The sequence below is a fragment of the Pipistrellus kuhlii genome, unplaced genomic scaffold, assembly GCF_014108245.1.
Source record: "Pipistrellus kuhlii isolate mPipKuh1 unplaced genomic scaffold, mPipKuh1.p scaffold_m20_p_12, whole genome shotgun sequence".
NCBI classification, from domain to species: domain Eukaryota; kingdom Metazoa; phylum Chordata; class Mammalia; order Chiroptera; family Vespertilionidae; genus Pipistrellus; species Pipistrellus kuhlii.
In genome coordinates, this window is record NW_023425427.1 from 8,474,921 (window position 1) to 8,495,502 (window position 20,582).

The window sequence follows — 20,582 nt, forward strand, 5'->3', positions numbered from 1 at the left end:
AGACCCGGACTCCCGAGCCTGCAGTGGGCGAGGTCAGTGCTGCTCACACACCGGGATGCTAAGCTGCCAGGGATGCTGACGGCCGAGTTGAGGACCACGATCTGAAGAACAAGTCCGGAGGGGCCACCCGCGTGGCCATGGGAACCCCACGCAGGGCGAGGAGGAGGAGGAAGGGGAGCTGGGAGGAAGGACGAGGAAGCGGAGGAGAGCGCGGGCGAGGAGGACAGGTTGAAGGGGAAGAGGGGGAGGCTTCGGGCCCCGGCGAGGATGCGCAGACCGAGCGGGGAGGCGGCGGGAGCGGGCGGCTGCGCGGCTGCGCGGGCTGCGGGCGGGGGACTGGTGGCGGCGGCGGTGAGGTCCCGGCCCCGCGCCCGCAGCCCCCGCAGCGGCCGAGCGGCCCGGCCGAGGGACCGGAGCGCAGCGATGGCGCGGCCGCCGGGGCGGAGCCGGGGGGCCTGGGCGCCGCTGCTCTGGCTGCTGCTGGCGGGGCCGGCCGCCTGCGCCGCCAGCCCCGGGGATGACGGCGCGGGGCCGGGGGGCCGGGGACCCCGAGGCCGCGTGCGGGGCGACGCGGGCGCCGACGAAGCGGTGCGGCGCCACGACTCCTCCTACGGCACCTTCGCTGGAGAGTTCTACGACTTGCGCTACCTGTCGGAGGAAGGTGAGAGGGGGGCGGAGGGGGGCGGGGGGAGGCGGGATGGCGGGCAGGGAGCCCCGGGTGAGGGGCGGCTGCGGGGATGGGGAGCTGGAAAGGATGCGCGCGGAGGCAGCTCCTGCACCGCCGAGGCCGGGCGGAGAGCGCAGCGCTCAGACCCCCATCCGCCCGGTAACGGGGCCCGCAGAGCTGTCCGCTTTGCAGGTGGGGAGACTGAGGCCGGGGGAGGGTGCCAGCCAAGACCTGCGAAGCTGCGGACAGGTGGAGTTCCCTCTACCCCTTCCCCCCCCCCCCCCCCCCGTGTTCAGCACCTGGCCCCCACCCTCTCGGTCAGGTGTGTATGGGAGGGAAGCGGGAGGGGGGAGGGGGGAACCGTTAGTCGGGAAGGCTGCCATCTGGCCCGGGCTGGGTGAGATGGGAGCAGCCGGCAGCGGAAATCAGAAATCCAGACTTAAAAACGATGCTGCCGTATTTCCTCCCCGCGAGCACTGACCTAGATTCGCAGAGGCGAGCGCCCTGACCTCTCCGCCTCGATCTGTGCTTGCCCCCTGCCCCGCCGCCAGCGCCGGGTCACTTCTTCTCCGCTTCTACCCCATCCCCCGGTGTGAGCCTCCATTGTGGGGCCTGCTGGGCCCGGAGGCTGGGGCTTGCCAGCCAGAGACCTCCCCGTGGGGATGCTTCCGTGAGCAGCACAAAGCCAGTGGTTCTGCTTGGAAGGAAGGGAAGCGGGCCTCTTTTTTCCTGCCATTTGGAAAGTAGTCGTTTTCATTTTCTTCTGCTAGGAGAAATAGTAAAAATAAAGTAAAATAAAATAAAGTAAAATAAAATAAAATAAAATGTATATATTTAGGACTTGAAATCTGTGTCCCAGCAACTAATATGTAATGGATATGTCTGTTACTGAGGATTAGGTTTAGCTACCTACACCAAATAAAGATTAATAGCTTAAATAAATAAGATAGAAGTTTCTCTGTCATATATAGAAATCTGGAAGTAGGCAGCCCAGAACCGGTCATCAGAGACCCTGGATATCTTCTCTCTCTCTCTCTCTCTCTCTCTCTCTCTCTCTCTCTCTCTCATATATTTTATTGATTTTTTACAGAGAGGAAGGGAGAGGGATAGAGAGTTATAAACATCGATGAGAGAGAAACATTGATCAGCTGCTTCCTGCACATCCCCTACTGGCACATACCCTTGACTGAAATCAAACCTGAGACTCAAGGGTCCGCAGGCCAAAGCACTATCCACGAGCCAAACCGGTTAGGGCTTCTTCACAATTCTTAGCGTGTGACTTCATGGGCCAAAATGGCTGCGTGATCTCCGGCCATTATATTCACTTTCCAGACAGTAGGAAAGAGGAAGTGGGAAGATCATTGACTATAAGAAGATTATGCAGAAGTCCCATATAACAATCCTACTGAGCCACAACTTAGTCATATGGTCACTCATAGTTAGTTGCAAAGGAAGCTGGGATGTGTAGCCTTTTAGCTGGGAAGTAATAAGTCCAATTTAAAAATTGGAATTAGTGTATTAAGGAAGATGGAGAGAATGGACTTGGGAAAATATATTAGTTGGGCAGAGGCTTAACTGCTAAAACAGAGTCCTCAATATACAGTGGCTTAAGTAAGATGGTTTGTTTTTGTCTCACATGAGTCAGGCTGGTCTGAGCTGGTGGGACAGCTCTGATCCACAAGGTCATTCATGGACTCAGGTTCCTTCCATCTGATTGCTTCATCATCTCCTAAGACTTGGTCCTCATCTGTGTGGAAGTTGAGTTGCTTGCATGTCCTTGTTCAAGCTTGAGGAAAGGAGAAGAACGGAAGTTCGGGGCAAGCAGTTTCCTCTTAAGCTGGCTGTACAGATCACTGCTGCTCACATTCCTTTGGTCAAGAACATAATTATATGACCTAGCTGCAAAGGAGGTTGGGAAATGTAGTCTTCTAGCTGGTTAGCCATGTGGCCAGGGAGAAGGAGAGAATAGGGGGAAGGGAGGCAGGGAGTACACAACAAGCAGATGCAGAATCTTTTACTCTTGAAAAGAACAAGTATCCCAAAGTCCATCTGCTTCTGAAAACATCTAAAACATATTTATTCTGTTCATAGTCAGCCTATCACACTCAGATGTGGCACATGAAAGCTTATATTCTCATTGGGCACACAGACCTAACAAATGAAGAACAAGATCAGATGCTCAGTTTGTATCTCCAGAGAGAATAGTTAGTTGTATAACCCAGACAGTTTCATGAACATGGACATCAGGTGGGCTGCAGCCATAGGAAGGCTTTATAGAGTTAGCTGGGAAGTATGAAAGACTTTGGTGAGGCAGAAGAGGGAGGACATTTAGGTGAGGTGACTGCACAGGAGCAGCAGGGCATGCGATATGTATACAGATCCCCAGTTTGCTTGTCCCTCTCACATATTCTGCACGTGCAGGAAGAAGTTTGAATAGGGTCTTAGGACTTGAATCTTACCAAGCATCCCTCTTTATCTTAAGGTTCTTAGCCCAGAATCTATGTGGTATTTAGAACAAAGTAGAATGTAAAACAAATTACCACATGATTATGGCTAAATAGCCTATCTGGTTGTTCTCTCAAAAACAACAACAAAAACAAGAACTGAGCTGGGTGTTGGCTTAGGGCAGTGGTCGGCAAACTCATTAGTCAACAGAGCCAAATATCAACAGTACAACGACTGAAATTTCTTTTGAGAGCCAAATTTTTTTAAACTTAAACTTCTTCTAACACCAGTTCTTTAAAATAGACTCTCCCAGGCATGGTATTTTGTGGAAGAGCCACACTCAAGGCCAAAGAGCCGCATGTGGCTCGCGAGCCGTAGTTTGCCGACCACAGGCTTAGGGTTAAGTCCCAAGTAAAGCAAGCCTCCTGCTCTCTTCTCCCAGCTGCTAAGACCCACAAGCTAGGCCTAAGGAACAGACCCTGAGACTTTCCACAGTCACACGGGTGATGGTGGCTGGCTTGCCTTTGGGGCCATGGCCTGTATAGGAAGGAAAAGGGGATAACACCATACTTGGTTGCTATCTTTCAGGCACAGTGACCTGACCACTTGTAAGACATGGCCCAGTCAATTCGCTCCTGACCACCGAGTTCAGATCACAGTTTTTCCTATCTTGGGAAAGAGCTGGTGAGGCAGTAGAGAGAAGAGCAGGGCCTGGAAGGGCAGAGTTCCCTTCATCTGCTTATATTCTTCCTACATCGACTGCATATTGTATGCAGCTACATAACTCACTGCCCTACACATAAACATTTGGGATGCAAATGTTACCTCCATGCTTTTCCCCTTTGAGATGCATAGACAGTTACTATCTGAGGATAAAAAGACCCCTCTCACACTCGCACATATTCACAATTTTTCATTTATAGCATCTCTTCATTTGTTCCTTGTTTTGAACAAATATAGTATCACCTTGCTCAGTGAAAAAGAAAAAGTAGAAACACTGTTTTTATACTTTTTATGGGCAGGAGATAGCTTATAATCTCTGAACCTTTTACTGAACCCAAGATAGAAAGATGAAGCACAAAAAAAGATAAGTAATTTATAAAAACAATCTATATCTTTAAAGATAATCTATAACTAATTTATCTCTGTATCCCCCATGAATCTAGCCCAATAATAACACTAATTGGAGCTAATCGTTAATAAGTGCTTCCTACGTGCCAGGCTCTGTTTTAAGTACCTTTTACATATTAATTTTAATCTTCACAGCAATACTCTGAGTTAGATACTACAGTTTTCTCCACTTTACAGTGAAGAAAACTGACCCACAGAAGATTTAGATATTTTAGCTAAAGTCATTCAGCCAGGACAGTGGTTGGCAAACCGCGGCTCTGTTGACTAATGAGTTTGCTGACCACTGAGCCAGGATGTAGCAGAGAGCTGTATGGGATTGTTGATTTACTTTAAGGAAAAGGTGTGCAAGCTGTCCAGCCTGCCTGGAACGGAGGGTCCCTAGGAAGTGCAGAGGGACAAGCGGGATGGGATACTTTCCTGAGTGGACTTCAGAAGAGGGGATTGGTAGGTAGGCAGTTGAGAACCGCAGGTTACTGAGTGGAAGAGTGCCTTGGGTAACGCTTTGCTAAACAGGCTCCGTGTGTGTGTGTGTGTGTGTGTGTGTGTGTGTGTGTGTGTGGCTTTCCATTTTCCAAAGTCCCGGGACAACTTTACTTCAGGATGTGATTCTGCTGAGTGGAAATGATGACTCTCGCAGTCCAGAAAGAGGCAGATGCTGTTGCAGGGGCTCTCAGAGATCAGAGCAGATAATTTCTGGTTAAAATATCAAGGACGCAAGGACTCAAGGACTACATTAATACCTGAGGGCTGCGATCCAAGCAGTTAATTAGAGGCACTAAATAGCAAACCAGAAGCCATTAACCACTCAGTGGAGAATGGCAAAACGGGCTCAAGGGATTACAGGAAAGGAATAGATGGTATCTGTGAGTAAGACAGGGATGGAAACCACAAAACCATATTGAGAACCTGAAAAAATAAAAAGCAACCACGAAAATAAGTACCTCTTGTGTTACAGGGATATCCGAAGGGAGAAAAAGTGGCTTCACTGGTCTCCACAACAGAATAGTTATTGGAAGTTTTATAGGGCACATGTGAGAAGAGGAAAGTGGGAGGAGAGGAGGGGGGGTTTTTCCCTAAACCAGTGGTCAGCAAACCACAGCTCTCCAGCCACATGCGGCTCTTTGGCCCCTTGAGTGTTCTAACGCCGCTTCTTCAAAATAGACTCACCCAGGCTGAAAACCGACTTCTGTGCATGGCCCACGAAGTTTCAGTCACACTGTACGTGTGCACCTGCATGTGGTATTTTTGTGGAAGAGCCACACCCAAGGGGCCAAAGAGCCTCATGTGGCTCAAGAACCACAATTTGCCCTCCACTGCCCTAACCCAATATTATTTGGTCTCAATCTAAGTTTTTATTTTAGCAAAAAAGAAAACCGATAGCACCAAGCCCAGCTGGTGTGGTTCAGTGGTTTAGCATTGACCCATGAACCAAGAGGTCACTGGTTCAACTTCCAGTCAGGAGACATGCTTGGGTTTCTGATTTGATCCCCAGTGCGGGGAGGAGGAGCATGCAGAAGGCAGCCAGTTAATGATGTTTCTCATCTATCTTTCTTTGTCTCTATCCTTCTCCCTTCCTCTCTCTCCAAAAATCAATAAAAACATTTAAAAGAAATAGCCCCCAAAATGGAGGGAAAGAAACAAGCAACAACAAACAAACAAAACCCCAAAACCAGTAGTGAAAAATGGGGGGTGGACAATGTAAGGGGAGAAAGAAGAGCTGGCCGTGTCTGGGGGTTCTAACCCATGTATCTCTAGACCAAGGTAGACGAGTAAGTGCAGGAAAGAAAGGATGGTGGGGACAGGGCGGGGGAGGCCAATAAAGGTCTTTAAACAGTGATGTGACAAGATCAGTTCCCCATTTTAGAAAGCTGGCAGGTGGTGAAGGAAGGGGGGGGGGGCGGATAAGAGATGGCAGGGTGTGAAAGGGCAGACTCAGGTTTCTAGGGTGGCAATACTAGTAAAAGGATGGTGGGTGAGTGCATATAGCAGGTGGAGAGACCCAGGACTACAGTTCCAGGCTTGGAAGACTGTGGTGGGTGGTGGCATTCTTCACTGCCACAGGAAGCGTAGGAGGAAGAGCATTTGGGAGGTGGGGAGCTTAATGCTAGGCTATGGGATTGATGTGCTTGTGGAATATCCAGGTAGAAACCCATGGCAGATGGTGGGGCAAAGATGTAACAGCCACCCAAATGAGGTGTGTGTTTTTTTTCTTTTTCTTTTTTTTTTTTTTTGGTGTTTTTTTAAAAAAATATATTTTATTGATTTTTTTACAGTAAGGAAGGGAGAGGGATAGAGACTTAGAAACATCAATGAGAGAGAAACATTGATCAGCTGCCTCTTGCACGCCTCCCACTGGGGATGTGCCCGCAACCAAGGCCGATGACCCTGACCAGAATAAAACTCGGGACCTTTCAGAAAGTCCAATGGCTGACGCTCTATCCACGGAGCCAAATCAATTAGGGCCAAATGAGGTGTTTTTAGACAGCCAAGCAACTCCACAGACTGTATCAGAATTTATCGTAGGGTGATTTCCCTCTAGGAAGATTGAGCCAGAGGGAACAGACAACCCAGCACTGGGCACAGATTATTCTCTGCTACCGGACACCTGGTGCAGTGTTTTTTGCAATAGTATCACTCAGGGTCTAAGGATAGACAAGACAAAGGGATGAAGAACGCAGTAGCCCTCACGGTCGTACCTCCTGGTGGTCTTGTGATAGATGATTGCTTGTAATCAGTATTTTTTCCAGTTGGATATTTATCTCTGTTGTCATGCCATACCAGTCATTACTAATAAAAACTATAGTTACATATTATGGAACTCATAATCATCAACTAGAAGGCTTCGAGATACTTGCTAAGGACAGGGAGGTTGGTCAAAGCTCCCAGCATGAAACTTAACAATGAAATGAAATCCAGAACACACAGGGTGCATACACTTGACCAGAATCAAACCCGGGACCCTTCAGTACGCAGGCTGATGCTCAGCCACTGAGCCAAACTGGCTAGGGCTGGAACCTGAACTTTAGGCCCAGGTTCTGCTGCAGGCACTTTTGGTAATTATCTTACCAGGTAGTAGTCATGCTGGAGTTTCAGGATAATGGTCTTGGGGACATAAAAGACTTTTTGCAGCCTAGCAGGATCTTAGATACTGGCACATAGTCCCAACTTATTTTATGCCAAATAGATCAACTTATTTTATGTAATATTGAAAAACCTGCTTCTATTCTGATGCCAGCCCCAATGAGTACACTGAAGCTTATTTTTGGTATTAATGACCCACAGTTATCACAAGTGAAAGGGGTGGCCCATAGAAAGACAGCTCAGACCAACTGGCTACCAACTCAGGGGCACCCACTAGAATGTCTCACAGGACTCAGGAAAGCACCGGACCTACAGAGAGTATAGTTTTATTATAAAGGAAACAGTTCAGCAATAGCTGGTGTAGACACACAGAGGGCGAGTCCAGGGGACTCCCCAATGCTGTTGCCAAGCCTTCCTCGTGGAATCGGCCTGTCAGCCTCCTGGGACAACACCGCAGTGAGAAATATCAGGAAGAACATTATATGAAGAGGCTCAGCGTAGTTTGCAGCATTCAGCATATATAAATATAAAAAGAAAAACAAAAGTCTCATCTAAGGCAGGCCTTGCCAAGGTACTAGGGGTGAGTTAATTAAATCTTTGGCCAAATAGAGCAGGCTAATTTTTTTTAAGTTGATAATTTTGTACAGCCTGAAAATGGTGTTATAAATATCCAAATGGCCCTTGGCAGAAAAAAGGTTCCCCACCCCTGCCCAAAATATACTCTTGTGTGCCAGGAAAATGCAGTCCAGTGGCTTTTTTTTTTTTTCCTTAAAGGATAACTCATAGAACAAAATAAACAGAATCTCACTTCAAAAACACACACACATTACAAATAAAATAAGACATCAAAATAAGGTGAAAAACTAATAAGACAGTATTTTTTTAAAATGTGTGTTTATTTTCCTAATGCTAAAGGGTGGTTTTATTTATTCATTTGTCAATCATTTATTCAGTGGCCAGTGCTAGGCTTGATGCTGGGGAGAGAATATCATACAAGATGAATCACACTTGACTCCTTCGTACACTAAGGAAACAGCCTAGGAGAATATTATTTTTGTTACAAACTGGAAGCATAACGTAGGCTTGCCCTTCGGTGTATGTTTTAATGCATTCTGATGCCAAGCAATGTTACAAGAGAAATACACAGCTGTTAGAAATGATGTGTGTAAAGAATTTAGTGAATATGAAAATGTTATATGCAGCTTAGTGAAAAATGGAAGTTGGCAGTGATGGAAAAATTCTGTTATCACATATATAAATGGAAAACCTCTATTACTGAATATAGTCATTGTTAAATTTTAAAACATGTTTTTATTGCTTTTAGAGAGAGCTTTTAGAGAGAGAGAAAGGGAGAAGGAGAGACAGAGAGAATCATCGATGGGAGAGAGAAGCATCAGTGGGTTGCCACACCCTGTGTAGGGATTAAACCTGCAACCTGGGCATGTGCCCTGACCCGGAATCAAACCAGTGACCTTTAGGTGCATAGGATGATATCCAACCAACTGAGCCACACTAGCCAGGGCTTTTTTTTTTTTTTTTTTTTTCCTCTTAGAGCATGTGTATTGAATTAAAATTGTGATTTTTTTTAAGCTCCCAGGTCACAGTGGTGAGCCAGTGTTCATAGGAAATTATGCCCCCTCTCAGTGCTTCAGTTTCCTTGCCTGTAAATGAGGGAAACATCACTTATTCTCCGTAACATGTAAGACTCAGTTCAAGGATGTGTACCCTGCATTCTCCTCTCATGAAGAGAGTAAGTTTACACAGGGCTCTCTTCTGAGGCCTTACGTCTACATCTAGATGGGTGTGACAGAAGATAGAAAATGTAATTTTTTTAAAATTATCATTGAAAACGTTGTTACTGGACTTTCTAACCATTATTTATTCTCGCTCTCCAGGTTACCCTTTCCCTACTGCTCCTCCTGTGGATCCATTTGCCAAAATCAAAGTGGATGACTGTGGCAAAACTAAGGGATGCTTTAGGTTGGTAGACCTGTGAATTGGATAACTTTAAGACTGAGATGTTGCTTTTATTTCTCAGGATAGAATTGGAATTGCATGCAGCCCATCCTAACCAGGGGCCTGTACTCCTTCGGACCTTTGGCAGGGATGTGGCCTGTTTCTGAGAGCCACCCCAGTTCACAGTCTTAAAGGCCTGGATCACGGGAACATTCTTCATGTTGACTGTGCTGCCATTGGCATCGTTGTCTATTCCTAACCAATTGGCTGTATGAAGAAGAATCATGTGACACAGATATGCCCACGTTCATTAGGTGGGACATGGCCAAGACAGACAAGGATAAACATGTCTAATACCCAATTCCTTTTGAAATAAATAGTCATGATGTATGATATTAACTATTAATAGTCATTGAGCACTGGTTATTGTAGTGAGGCATTCCGTGATTATTAATAGTATTCTATCATGGCATGATGGGCTAGAGCTAGAAAACAGTAGTAGTGACAGTGGGCCTCCCACAAAGATAGCTCTGGTTTGTCGTAAAACTTCCTTCTCTTTGTATTTTTTTTTTTTTTCTGAAACAAATTGTCCTTAAGTAAAGATTTGTTCGGTCACTGTTCTAAAGTTCTGATTTATATTTTTTTGGTTCATTGCTCAAGATCTATGGAGGAGATGGGGGGGAGGATTGAATTAGGGCTTTTGAGCTTTTCTTTGGATTACCAGAACATTCTAAGGAATAAAAATAATCCAATAATACTAATATTAAGGATAATGACCTTTAATGTATTAATTCTGGTCACTAAGGGATATTTTTGAGAAGCGAAGGAATTTTAGTACCCTGCTGGCTTCAGGGTGACCTCTTTTCTGGCCCATTCACTCCTGATTTAGCTGTTCTTAACCTTTTCCACCCAAGTTCCTTATTGTGTGGAGTTTATACCTCACCCTGGCTGCTCAGAGTCCCTGCCTAATCCTTGCCTCCCTCCTCAGTCAGCACTTAGTGGGTTTGTGTCTTATTCCTTCAGATACCTTCCATCTGAGTTTCAATGATCACACCATTGCTACAATTTTCTGTCACCCTAAAAAAGGTGTAAAAGAGTATTCCTCAAACTAGGACTTGTCAGTTCTTAAAGGACCCACAAGTCCTCTGTAAGAAAATTTACATTTCTGTTTTCAAGAAAGAAACAGATGATATATATTCAAAGGACAGACATATGGCTGCCAGATGGGAAGGGAGTGGGTGAAAAAGGTGAAGGGATTAAGAAGTACAAATTGGCAATTACCAAATAGTCACAAGGATGTAAAGTACAGAATAGGAAATACAGTCAGTAATATTGTAATAACTCTGTAAGGTGCAAGTGGGTACTAGATTTATCAGAGACATCACTTTGGAAGTTACATAACTGTCTAACCACTATGCTATACATTGAAAACTAACATAATATTGAGTATCAATTGTACTTGAAAAAAATTTTTTTTAATTTTTTAAAATTAAAAACATTCCTCAGGGAAACTGAAAATAAATAAAATAAATTTGTGTCTTTTTTTCAATGGTGCTTCTTTAAAAGATCGATGTATGCATAATCTGATTCTGTGGAGAGACACCTTGTAGTACTGTATGCTTTAGTGTCTGGATTTGTGGTTGTATCAGAACCTATGGAGCAAAGGCAAATTTTATAAATAGAAGATGCATTCATGCTCAGTAATGCCAGTGAGGTATTCAAGTGGGTGCATTGTACATGCCAGGGTTTTGCAGTCATTCAGATAAAAGTGGAGGAGAGTGAGTCCTGTGCTCAGTTAAAAGACCCTGCACAGTACAGTCAGACATACCATATGTGTGGGAGCGGAATGTTCCTTTAAGAGAAACCGCATCATTCATCACATGAACGCTGTCAGTTTAAGTGTTCCTGGTTTTGTAGTGTAATTTATATTTAATTTGCAACTTGGTGTTTATTTAATTGCAAATTTTAAAGTAGAAAGAATTGGTATACATCTAATTAACAAAAATAATTTAAATTATTAACTCGGAGAATTTTCTCATTTAAAAGAGATCCAGAAATAATTCAGTAAAAGCTAATATTTGAGAGACACCAATATAGTGTAGAGAACACTGGCTGGGAGTTTGGAGGCCCAGGTTCAAGTCCTGTTGCAGCCACTGACTCACTATGCAGCCTTCCCATCTCTGGACCCCTTTTAATATGCAGATAAAATGAAGCAGATCATATCTGAGGTCCCTCACAACTGAGTGAAACTGTTTTCTGAAGCAATGATCTAATTTACTCAGTAATGTCACTTAGCATCCTGCCTCATTCATTGATGTCCTTTTAATGTATTTTAAATAAGAATATAAAGGAGTCACGTCTGTTTTTTATTAAATGTATTGGGGGGTAACACTAATAATAACATCACATAAGTTTCAGGGGCGCATTGTATAATTACCATCATATCCCATTGTCTGCTCACCACTCAAAGTCTAACCTCTTTCCATCACCATCTCTTGGACCCCCTTTCCCCTCTCGGGTCACCTCTGTTTTGATGTCCCTTACAGATATGGAAAACCAGGCTGTAACGCAGAGACCTGTGACTACTTCCTTAGCTACCGGATCATAGGGGCTGACGTGGAATTTGAGCTGAGTGCAGACACCGATGGCTGGGTAGCAGTTGGATTCTCTTCAGACAGGAAAATGGTGAGACACACATCACGACAGAAGCTTATGTTTCTCTTTCGTTTGCTGTGTGACTTGAGAGGTTAGAGAACGCTCGAGTTTAGCGAATGGGCCTGGTGAAGCGACCACTGCCACTTTCAAAGTCAAGAAGCTAATTTCTGGCATTTGGTTGCTTTTGCAGAGCATCACAAAGCACAGAAACTCGGCAAAGCAGGATAATGAGGATATTAATATGGCTCTCTGGTTGCAAGTTTACACAAATTCAAGCTAGTTTACACAAGGAAGGCAGAGGAGGTATGGAGAACACAGATGTTTCATGGTTCCTCTGTTTATCAGCCATTTCCACAGACTTCCTGCAAGGAAAGCCTCCGAAGCCACATGGTTTTCAATAGTAAGATTTATTTGCTGCTCATGCATGTGCATTGGCAGGGGCTCATTCTGCAACCAGCAACCACCAAGGCATGCTATGTTCATGGCAGAGACAGGAGTGCAAAGACAACCCAAACTTATTTTAAACCTCTGCTCGTGTTGCAGCTGCTAACACTCCATTGCACAAAGCAAGTCACACAGCCAAGCGCAAAAGAAGGGGCCGGGATAAACACACCCCTACCAAGGGGCCCTGAAGAGGTATGGGTGTGAACTAGAACAACAGGGGGCCGAAGAACTGGGTCTGACAATTCAGTCTTCCAGAGTTCTGCCGGGTGAGGACACATCTGGACCGCAGAAAGGACTGTGACCAGGCACAGGCAGGCCTCCGGGGATCCAGGCAGCTGCCCATCTCCTGCCTTTGCTCCTTTCTCTGCCTCTGCTGCTGCCTTCCCTCCTTTCTCTATAGCCCCGTCATTTGCCACTGCACTGTGCCAGGGTGCTTTCCAAACAGCCGGACTTCCTTGGGCCTCTGTACCCTGGCGCATGCACGTCTTTTTCCCCGGCCTGCTTGAGATCCAGGCAGTGAGAAGAGGGCAGCTCAGGCCAGGGTCACGGCAGTGGTGGTGGTGAGAGGTGCTCAGGTTCAGGATCACTTTTGGAGGTCAGGCAGGCTTCGCTAATGGATTGGACGTGGGTTGTGGATGGGTGGGTGGTAGGAGGGAACTGAGAGAATGGTCCAGGCAGTCAGAGCTCCCTGGTCTTTGTTCTTGGAGAGGTCACCAGGAGAGGTGACCTCCATTCCCAGTCCAGGCAGGAAGACAACAACGGGTCCAACTGGTAAGATTGCACAAATATGAATCTACATCGCTCATTTCCTACCGGGGTGTCAATAGGAGAAAGAGCAGGTGTGTGCCACACCGAGGAGCTGGCTTGGGTTGCAGCTGACCATTTCCCGTCCCGGAATGCATATGCGGACCGGGTGCAGCTGTTAGGATTATGAGGTCCAGAGCTGGGAGGTTGAGTGAGGAGTATTCAAATTTTGTGTTTGACATTTTGCTGCCTCAAGGCTTTTACATTACTGATTTCTCTTTTCTTCTCCTATTATTTCAATAAGAATCACAGGCTAAATTTTTTTTTTTTTCAAAACCTGATACACAGGAAAAAGCAAAATGGAACCCCTTTTAATAGCCTTTAGCTTATTTTGAAATGGTGTATTATTTTTATTAGGCTTTATTATTTTTTAATTTTCACCCAAGTACATGGTTTTTGTTTCTCACTTTTATCCTCACCTGAATATGTTTATTGATGAGAGAGAGAGAGAGAGAGAGAGAGAGAGAGAAACATCGATGTGAGAGAGAAATATCAACCCGTCACTCCCATACGCTACCTGACTGGGGAATGAGCCCGTATCCTGGGTATGTGCTCTGACCAGGAATCAGACCTGCAACCTTTTTGGTGTACAGGACAGTTCTCAACCAAATAAGTCATTGGCCAGGGTTAGGCTTTATTTTTACAGCAGTTTTAGATTCACAGCAAAATTGAATTAGTGGATTCAGAAAATTTCCATTGACTTACGTAGCCTCAACCATTATCAACATCCTGCACAAAGCAGAACATTTGTTAGAACTGATGAACACCTTTAATATTTTTTTTACTTATTTTGAAGACAAGCTGCAAGGATGGTACAATGTAAGAATCACCAATTGATAACTTTTTTGTGGTAAAATGTACATTACATAGAAGCTACCATTTTAACCATTTTAAAATATACAGTTCAGTGGCATCAGTTATATTCACAGGTGCAGCCATTGCCACTGTCCAGAACTTCTTTACAAATGATAACATTTGCCACACATGCATTATCTTTCTACCGTTACTACTATTATTGTTATTGTTGTTGTTATTATTTTATGGAAACTTTGGGGATTAAATCCATTTACTTATTAAATTCAGGAAGTTTAACATTGATCTGATGGTATTATCCACTATATGGTCTATTTTTAAATGTTGCCAATTGTCCCAATACTGTTCTTGATGAAAATTTTTATTTTATGGCCCAGGATACTGTCCAGGAACACTACACTATTAGTTGTCATGTATATTTCATCTTCTTTAATATTAAATAGTTCCTTACCCTTTTAAAAAATTTGGTCTTTTATGATTTTTTTTATAATTAGAGGCCAATTTTTTCTTTGTAGAATGACCCTCAATTTGGATTTGTCTGATTGTATTTTTAATGATTAGTTTCTGTGTATTTGGCAAGAATACTATAGAGCCAGTGACATATTCCTTTCTCAATATCATATCAGGAGGCATTTGATGTCAGCCATTGTGATGTTAACTTTGGTCATTTAGTGAAAGCTTTTTAAAGGCATTTAAAATAATTTTGGGGGTGGGATTTCAAATGAGATATCTATTTCTCAGTGAATTTTCTGTATTATTTTTTGTTAGTCCTCATCCAAGGATATTTTTCCACTGATTTTTTTTTTAGAGAATAGAAGGGAGCGGGAGAAACAGAGAGAGAAACATCAATGTGAAAGAGACACATACATTGGTTGCCTCCTGCAAGAGTCCTGTCCAGGGCTGGGGATTAAGCCTGCAACTGAGGTACGTGTCCTTGTCCAGATTCGAACCCAGGACCCTTCAGTCCACAAGCCGATGCTCTATCCACTGAGCCAAACAGCTGGGGCTGAATTTTTTTTTTTTTTAGCAGAGAAATTTGCAAAATACTGACTTTTTTCTTCATTATTTTCCATGGCAGGGTGGTGATGACGTCATGGCCTGCGTCCATGATGACAATGGCAGGGTCCGCATACAGCACTTCTACAACGTAGGCCAGTGGGCAAAGGAGATCCAGAGGAATCCTGCCAGAGATGAAGAAGGAGTTTACGAGAACAATCGAGTCACCTGCAGATTTAAACGCCCCGTGAACGTTCCTAGAGACGAAACCATTGTCGACCTGCATCTGAGCTGGTATTATCTGTTTGCTTGGGGTCCAGCCATTCAGGGTAAGCTTGCATTTTGGCATCTGGATTAAACATTGCACACTGCTGTGCTGGCATTCGTTATTTATTGGGCAAGAGAGTGATAAGCACTTAGGATAATATTGTTTAAAAAAGGAGATTTGATCCTGCCTTCAGGTTATAATGAATTTATCATTCACACAGACATGCAAATGGATAAGGTATACAACACGCGTAGCTTGAATAATACAAGATAACATATGATGAGTTAAGTGCTGAATGAAACAGATCACCTGACTACTATCTGTGGGGTGTGACTGTGCTTAATTTTCACCTGCTCCCATTTATTTCTCACCACATCCTTGAAATGTAAAGGTATTATGACTAGAGGCCCGTTGCACGATATCCATGCAAGAATAGGCCTTCCTTCCCCTGGCTTCACTCCCACTCACCTGGGAGCCAGCAAGTCCCTGCTACCAGCTCACCAGAGAGCCAGCAAGTCCCCTCTCCCAGGTCACCCAGAGCTGGCAAGACCTCACTTCTGTCTGGAGCACCATCTCCAGTAGCTCCCTCTTCTGCCCCCCTTCCCCTCAGAGCAGGCTTCACACAGCTCTGTGCTTGTGCATGCAAATTAACCTCCATCTTTGTTGGGTTAATTTGCATACTCACTCTGATTGGCTGTGGGCATAGTGGAGTGATGGCTGATATGCATGTTTCTCTTTTATTAGGTAAGATTCTAGAGACTAAGGAACTTGCTCAGGGCACTACCACTAACTAATGGAAAACTAATATTCAATTCTAGGTCTGCCTGGCTCCAAAGTCAGTGAGAACTCTTAGCCCTTATGCTCTAAATGCAAACAAACAAATACTGAGCAGGAAAGGGTCTCTGGAGATTGTCAGGCATTTCAGTGTGTTCACTCTATGACTCTCCTGATGGTCACAAATCCACCAAATTACCTTATAATTTAACCCGTTACCCCTCACATTTTTAACGTGCAGAGATATGCCTGCCTTTATCGTTAAAATGCAATTCAGTGGCCTGTGGAAAGACTGAGATCCTGCATTTCTAACAAGCCCCCATGGATATGGTTTGTTGCTGACCTCCCTTTGGGGGGCAAGGTTCTTCCAGCATCTCCCCAACAAAGACCTAAGGATGTCCTGAGACCTTTTAGCAGCTGCTAAAACCGAGTTATGCTGTGTCTTCAGCATTTCCCACCTGATCAGCCTAATGGCCTGAGAAGCCTGGGCACATCTTGTCTGCAGTTTTGGGGTGTTTTTGTCTTCTTTATTGATTAAGGTATTATATATGTGTTCTTATTGCCCCCCCCACACACACACACACTCATGCCTCCACTCCCCTGGTGTCTGTGTCCATTGGTTAGGCTTATATGCATGCATACAAGTCCTTTGGTTGATCTCTCTCCCTTACTCCCACCCTACCCTACCTCCCCTCTGAGGTTAGACAGTCTGATGTCTGATCGATGGTTCTGTCTCTGTATCTGTTTTTGTTCATCAGTTTATGCAGTCTTTGTGTGAGAACTTTTCTGGCTCCTGGGAGTTGCATCTTCCTTTACTGTGTGCCTGTCAACTATATGTTGCCCAGTTTGATCTGCACACACACACACACACACACACCGCTTCAAATTGTTTCCATTGATTGGTCTGGAGCGTTCATAAACTTTTTTTTCTGTTTCTAATTGAAAAAACATTGGGATGCCTTCAGATAGATTTTGAGACAGCTTTCCCATTTGCATATGCCCCAGATTAACACCAGTAGATCTGCAATTGTGTCTTCGAGTACTTTCAGTACCCTGGGAAATTAATCCTATCTTATCCTGGAGAAAGGAACTCATTTCAAATGATGGCATTTGGTCTCTGAAACGTTGGGTTTGTGCATTGCTTTTGCCCCTTGGTAGCTGTATCTAGCCTTCATCTAAATTCTGAACTCCAATTTATGTATATCTAAAATGGGGATAATAATAATTTCAACTTTATAGAACTATAGTAAGGATTAGATGAAAACAAGTACTTGAAATCGCTTTACAAACTGGAAAGTGCTGTCCTGCAACAGTTCATCTCCTTACACATTCTGCCTTGCGAGGTGAGATCACTCCGGACTTCTGTTCTCACCGTCTCCAAACAAAACAGGCACCTTCCCACCCACTGCCAGGCTTGTGCTTTTCCAGTCTCTTGGACGCCCTTCTCTCACCTCTCTATTTAAAAAAAAATGTTTTAATTTATTGATTTCAGAAAGGAAGAGAGAAGGAGAGACAGATAGAAACATCAATGATGAAAGAGAGAGAATCATTGATCGGCTGTCTCCTGCACGCCCTCTCCTGGGGATCGAGCCTGCAACCTGGGCATGTGCCCTTGGCTAGAATCGAACCTGGGATCCTTTAGTCCATAGGCCGACGCTCTATCCATTGAGCCAAACAGGCTAGGGCCTAACACCTCTCTATTGATGAAAACTTTTCATGCTCTTGAGGTCTCTCAGAGGTGATAAACCTTGAGTTAAGGTTTGAAGAGGGGTGTGGATTAGAGTTCTCTAAGGAAGGCATAAACTAGAACTGCTTGGTTAAGCCTAGGAGTCTGCAGGGGACGCCCAAGCGACATCAGGTAGGGGAGGGGAGGGATTTACTGGGAGAGAAATCTCGCGCCAACCTGAGCAGTTTGATTAGTGCCAACAGGAGCCGACATGGACACTGGGGCAGGGAAGTGACATGTCAAGTTTGGTGCAGCTTCCCTGGCAGATAGGACTTTTACCTGAGGCCTGTTTCCAAGGAGACATTTGCTCTGAAGTATCTGCCTTAGCCTTCCTACCCCAAATTTCATATGGATTATTCAAAGGGCTTACATCCATATGGATTTCATATGGTTTAGGAGGTCAGGCACTTCTAATCAGCTATGAAGTAGCCTTTAAACACAGCCTTTCCCTCTTTCCACGTCTAAAGAGGTCAAAAGCAACCTTTCTGTTTAAATATTTATTTGGGCCCTGTCCAGTATTGTTCTATGGTTAGAGTGCTGGCCTACTCACCAAAGGGTCGTAGGTTTGATTTCCAGTCAAGGGCGTGCACCTGGGTTACGGGTTCAATTCCCTGGCCCCAGTCAGGGCACCTGTAGGAGACGGCCAAATAATGTGTCTTTCTCTCGTTGATGTGTCTGCCTCTCCCTCTTCCCTCCTCCCTCCTACCTCCTCCTTTCTCCCTCCCTCCTCTCTCCCTTTTCCTTCTCCCTCTCCTTCTTCCCCTCTCCCTCTCCCTCTTCCCTCCTCTTTCTTTCTCTCTTTCTCTTTTCCCCTTCCTTCCACTCTCTCTAAAAATCAACGGGAAAAGTATCCTCAAATGAGGATTAACAAAAAACATTTATTTGGCATTTTAATCCTCCTACTTCCTGTAGTGTTCCATCCAACTTGAGCAAGCTACCACTTTATGTCCCATAGACAAGGTGAGAGAGGCTTCCACCTGTAAGGGAATCCAGTGTATTCAGGGGTTGTTAATAATCCATTTATAAAATATATATTTGAGGAAAGCAATTAGTAGCTCTTGCTCTTTGAAATCAAAGTATGGTTTTCCTTTGGTATCAGTAAGATAAAACTCATTAGAGACCTTAAAAGTAAGCATTCCTACAGTACTAAGTAGCAGGCTTAAAACTGGGGTGCTGTGGGGGTATGCAGATTCAGGGGAACTTGTCTTTTTGGATAAATTTAACTAGCGTCTCTGTTCTTCATTCTATGTGCAATTGTGGGGAATTCCGAGAGTTCTGATAACCTGATTCCAGATCTTTATAGTCACTGCTTACTTATTTAACAGGAAAGGTTTTTGTTTTGTTTTTCTATTGTTAGAATATATCATTTTCAATATGTAATTTTCTTTAATTGCCCCTTCCTTTTCATTTCTTTTTTTAAAGGCTCTATCACCCGACACGATATAGACTCACCACCTACTTCTGAGCGTGTTGTCAGTATTTACAAGTATGAAGACATTTTTATGCCATCAGCTGCCTACCAGACCTTCTCCTCTCCATTCTGTTTGCTTCTCATTGTTGCCCTGACTTTCTACTTACTGATGGGAACCCCTTAATCACAGCTGCAACGCCAGCACATCCCATGGATTAGAAAGTCTTCAGTATAAATATATATTTTTAAAGAGTATGTAGTATAATTTTAGCTTCTATTGTTTTAAAAATAAAAGGACTCATGATTTCAGCTTTTTGGAAGAAAAAAACAAACTTCTTTTCTAATCAAAGAGGATTGTTTAATAATGACCCCATACTTTTGGAAAATACTTAAAATTTTTCTAAGTTTTCATATTTGAGCTTCACAATATCTCTGAGTTGGTTTGATGAATATTATTATTGCCTTCTTACTGAATGGGGTCTGAGACCCAGACAGCTGCCTTTTTGTGACTTGGTCAGATAACAGGTAGCAAGGTAGATAAAGAGCTAAGCATGGGATCCTGTCCCTAAAGCGCCTCTCCTCTTCCAACCACAGCTCAGGAGACTTACTTGGAAAATTGCTAAAGAGAACTTTACTGCATGGACATAGTTCACAGTCAGCCTTTAAGGCAGAAGAACTTTCAAATTTTCATAAAGCTTAAGTGCTTTTGGATAATTACACAGCTGATGGGAAGAATGGGGGAAATTACAATAATATGAAAATGGTTCATATTTCTTTGAGATTTCCTCTCAATTAGTGAGTAGCTATGAGAAACCATTTTTTTTTTTATTGCTGTTGGAAAGCTTAGAAACAGTTGGCTGATCCTGAAGATGAAAATTATGTTAATGATAGAAAATATGGGCATTGTTAGCAGTTAGAATTCAACCACTGTTTTATAAATTAAGGTATTAATCTGTGGTTACAGCCTATTCTGTTGCCAGAGTAACATACAGTGAGAATGATTTCATAAACAGTAATAGATCAGATCATCTTAATAAAAATTTAAAGCATTTGGACAACCCAACATTTTGCAGATTGTGGAATTAAGCATAGAAACATTTTTAAGATGAGATTTTTTTAAAATTAGAAAACTAGAGGCTTGGTGCATGAAATTCGTGCAAGGGGCTTGGCTCTTGCAGCCCCGGCTTCATCCGGAAGGTCTTCCAGAAGGATGTCTGGTCTAATTAGCATATTATGCTTTTATTATTATAGGTGAGAAATGACCCGTAAAGTGAATTCACCTAGATTATTCATTCAGACTTGTGAATTGGATTGGCAGTCAGTATAATTTATAATAATGTTTTGACTTATCGGAGTTCCTTTTTTCAAAGAAACATAAAGGTTCCCTTTGGTCCAAATGTCTGTGTTAGCA

At 43.9% G+C, this 20,582-nt stretch overlaps 1 protein-coding gene across 1 annotated transcript; it reads left to right on the forward strand.

Annotated features, from left to right (window-relative positions):
• Window positions 1-267: 267 nt before the first annotated feature.
• On the forward strand, window positions 268-20,288 carry FRRS1L (ferric chelate reductase 1 like). Its single transcript, XM_036433096.2, has 5 exons — window positions 268-661; window positions 9,220-9,304; window positions 11,827-11,965; window positions 15,075-15,321; window positions 19,183-20,288. Exons 1-5 carry the CDS (start codon window positions 268-270, stop codon window positions 19,353-19,355), a joined length of 1,038 nt encoding a protein of 345 aa, XP_036288989.2. The 3' UTR covers window positions 19,356-20,288.
• The last annotated feature ends 294 nt before the right edge of the window (window positions 20,289-20,582 follow it).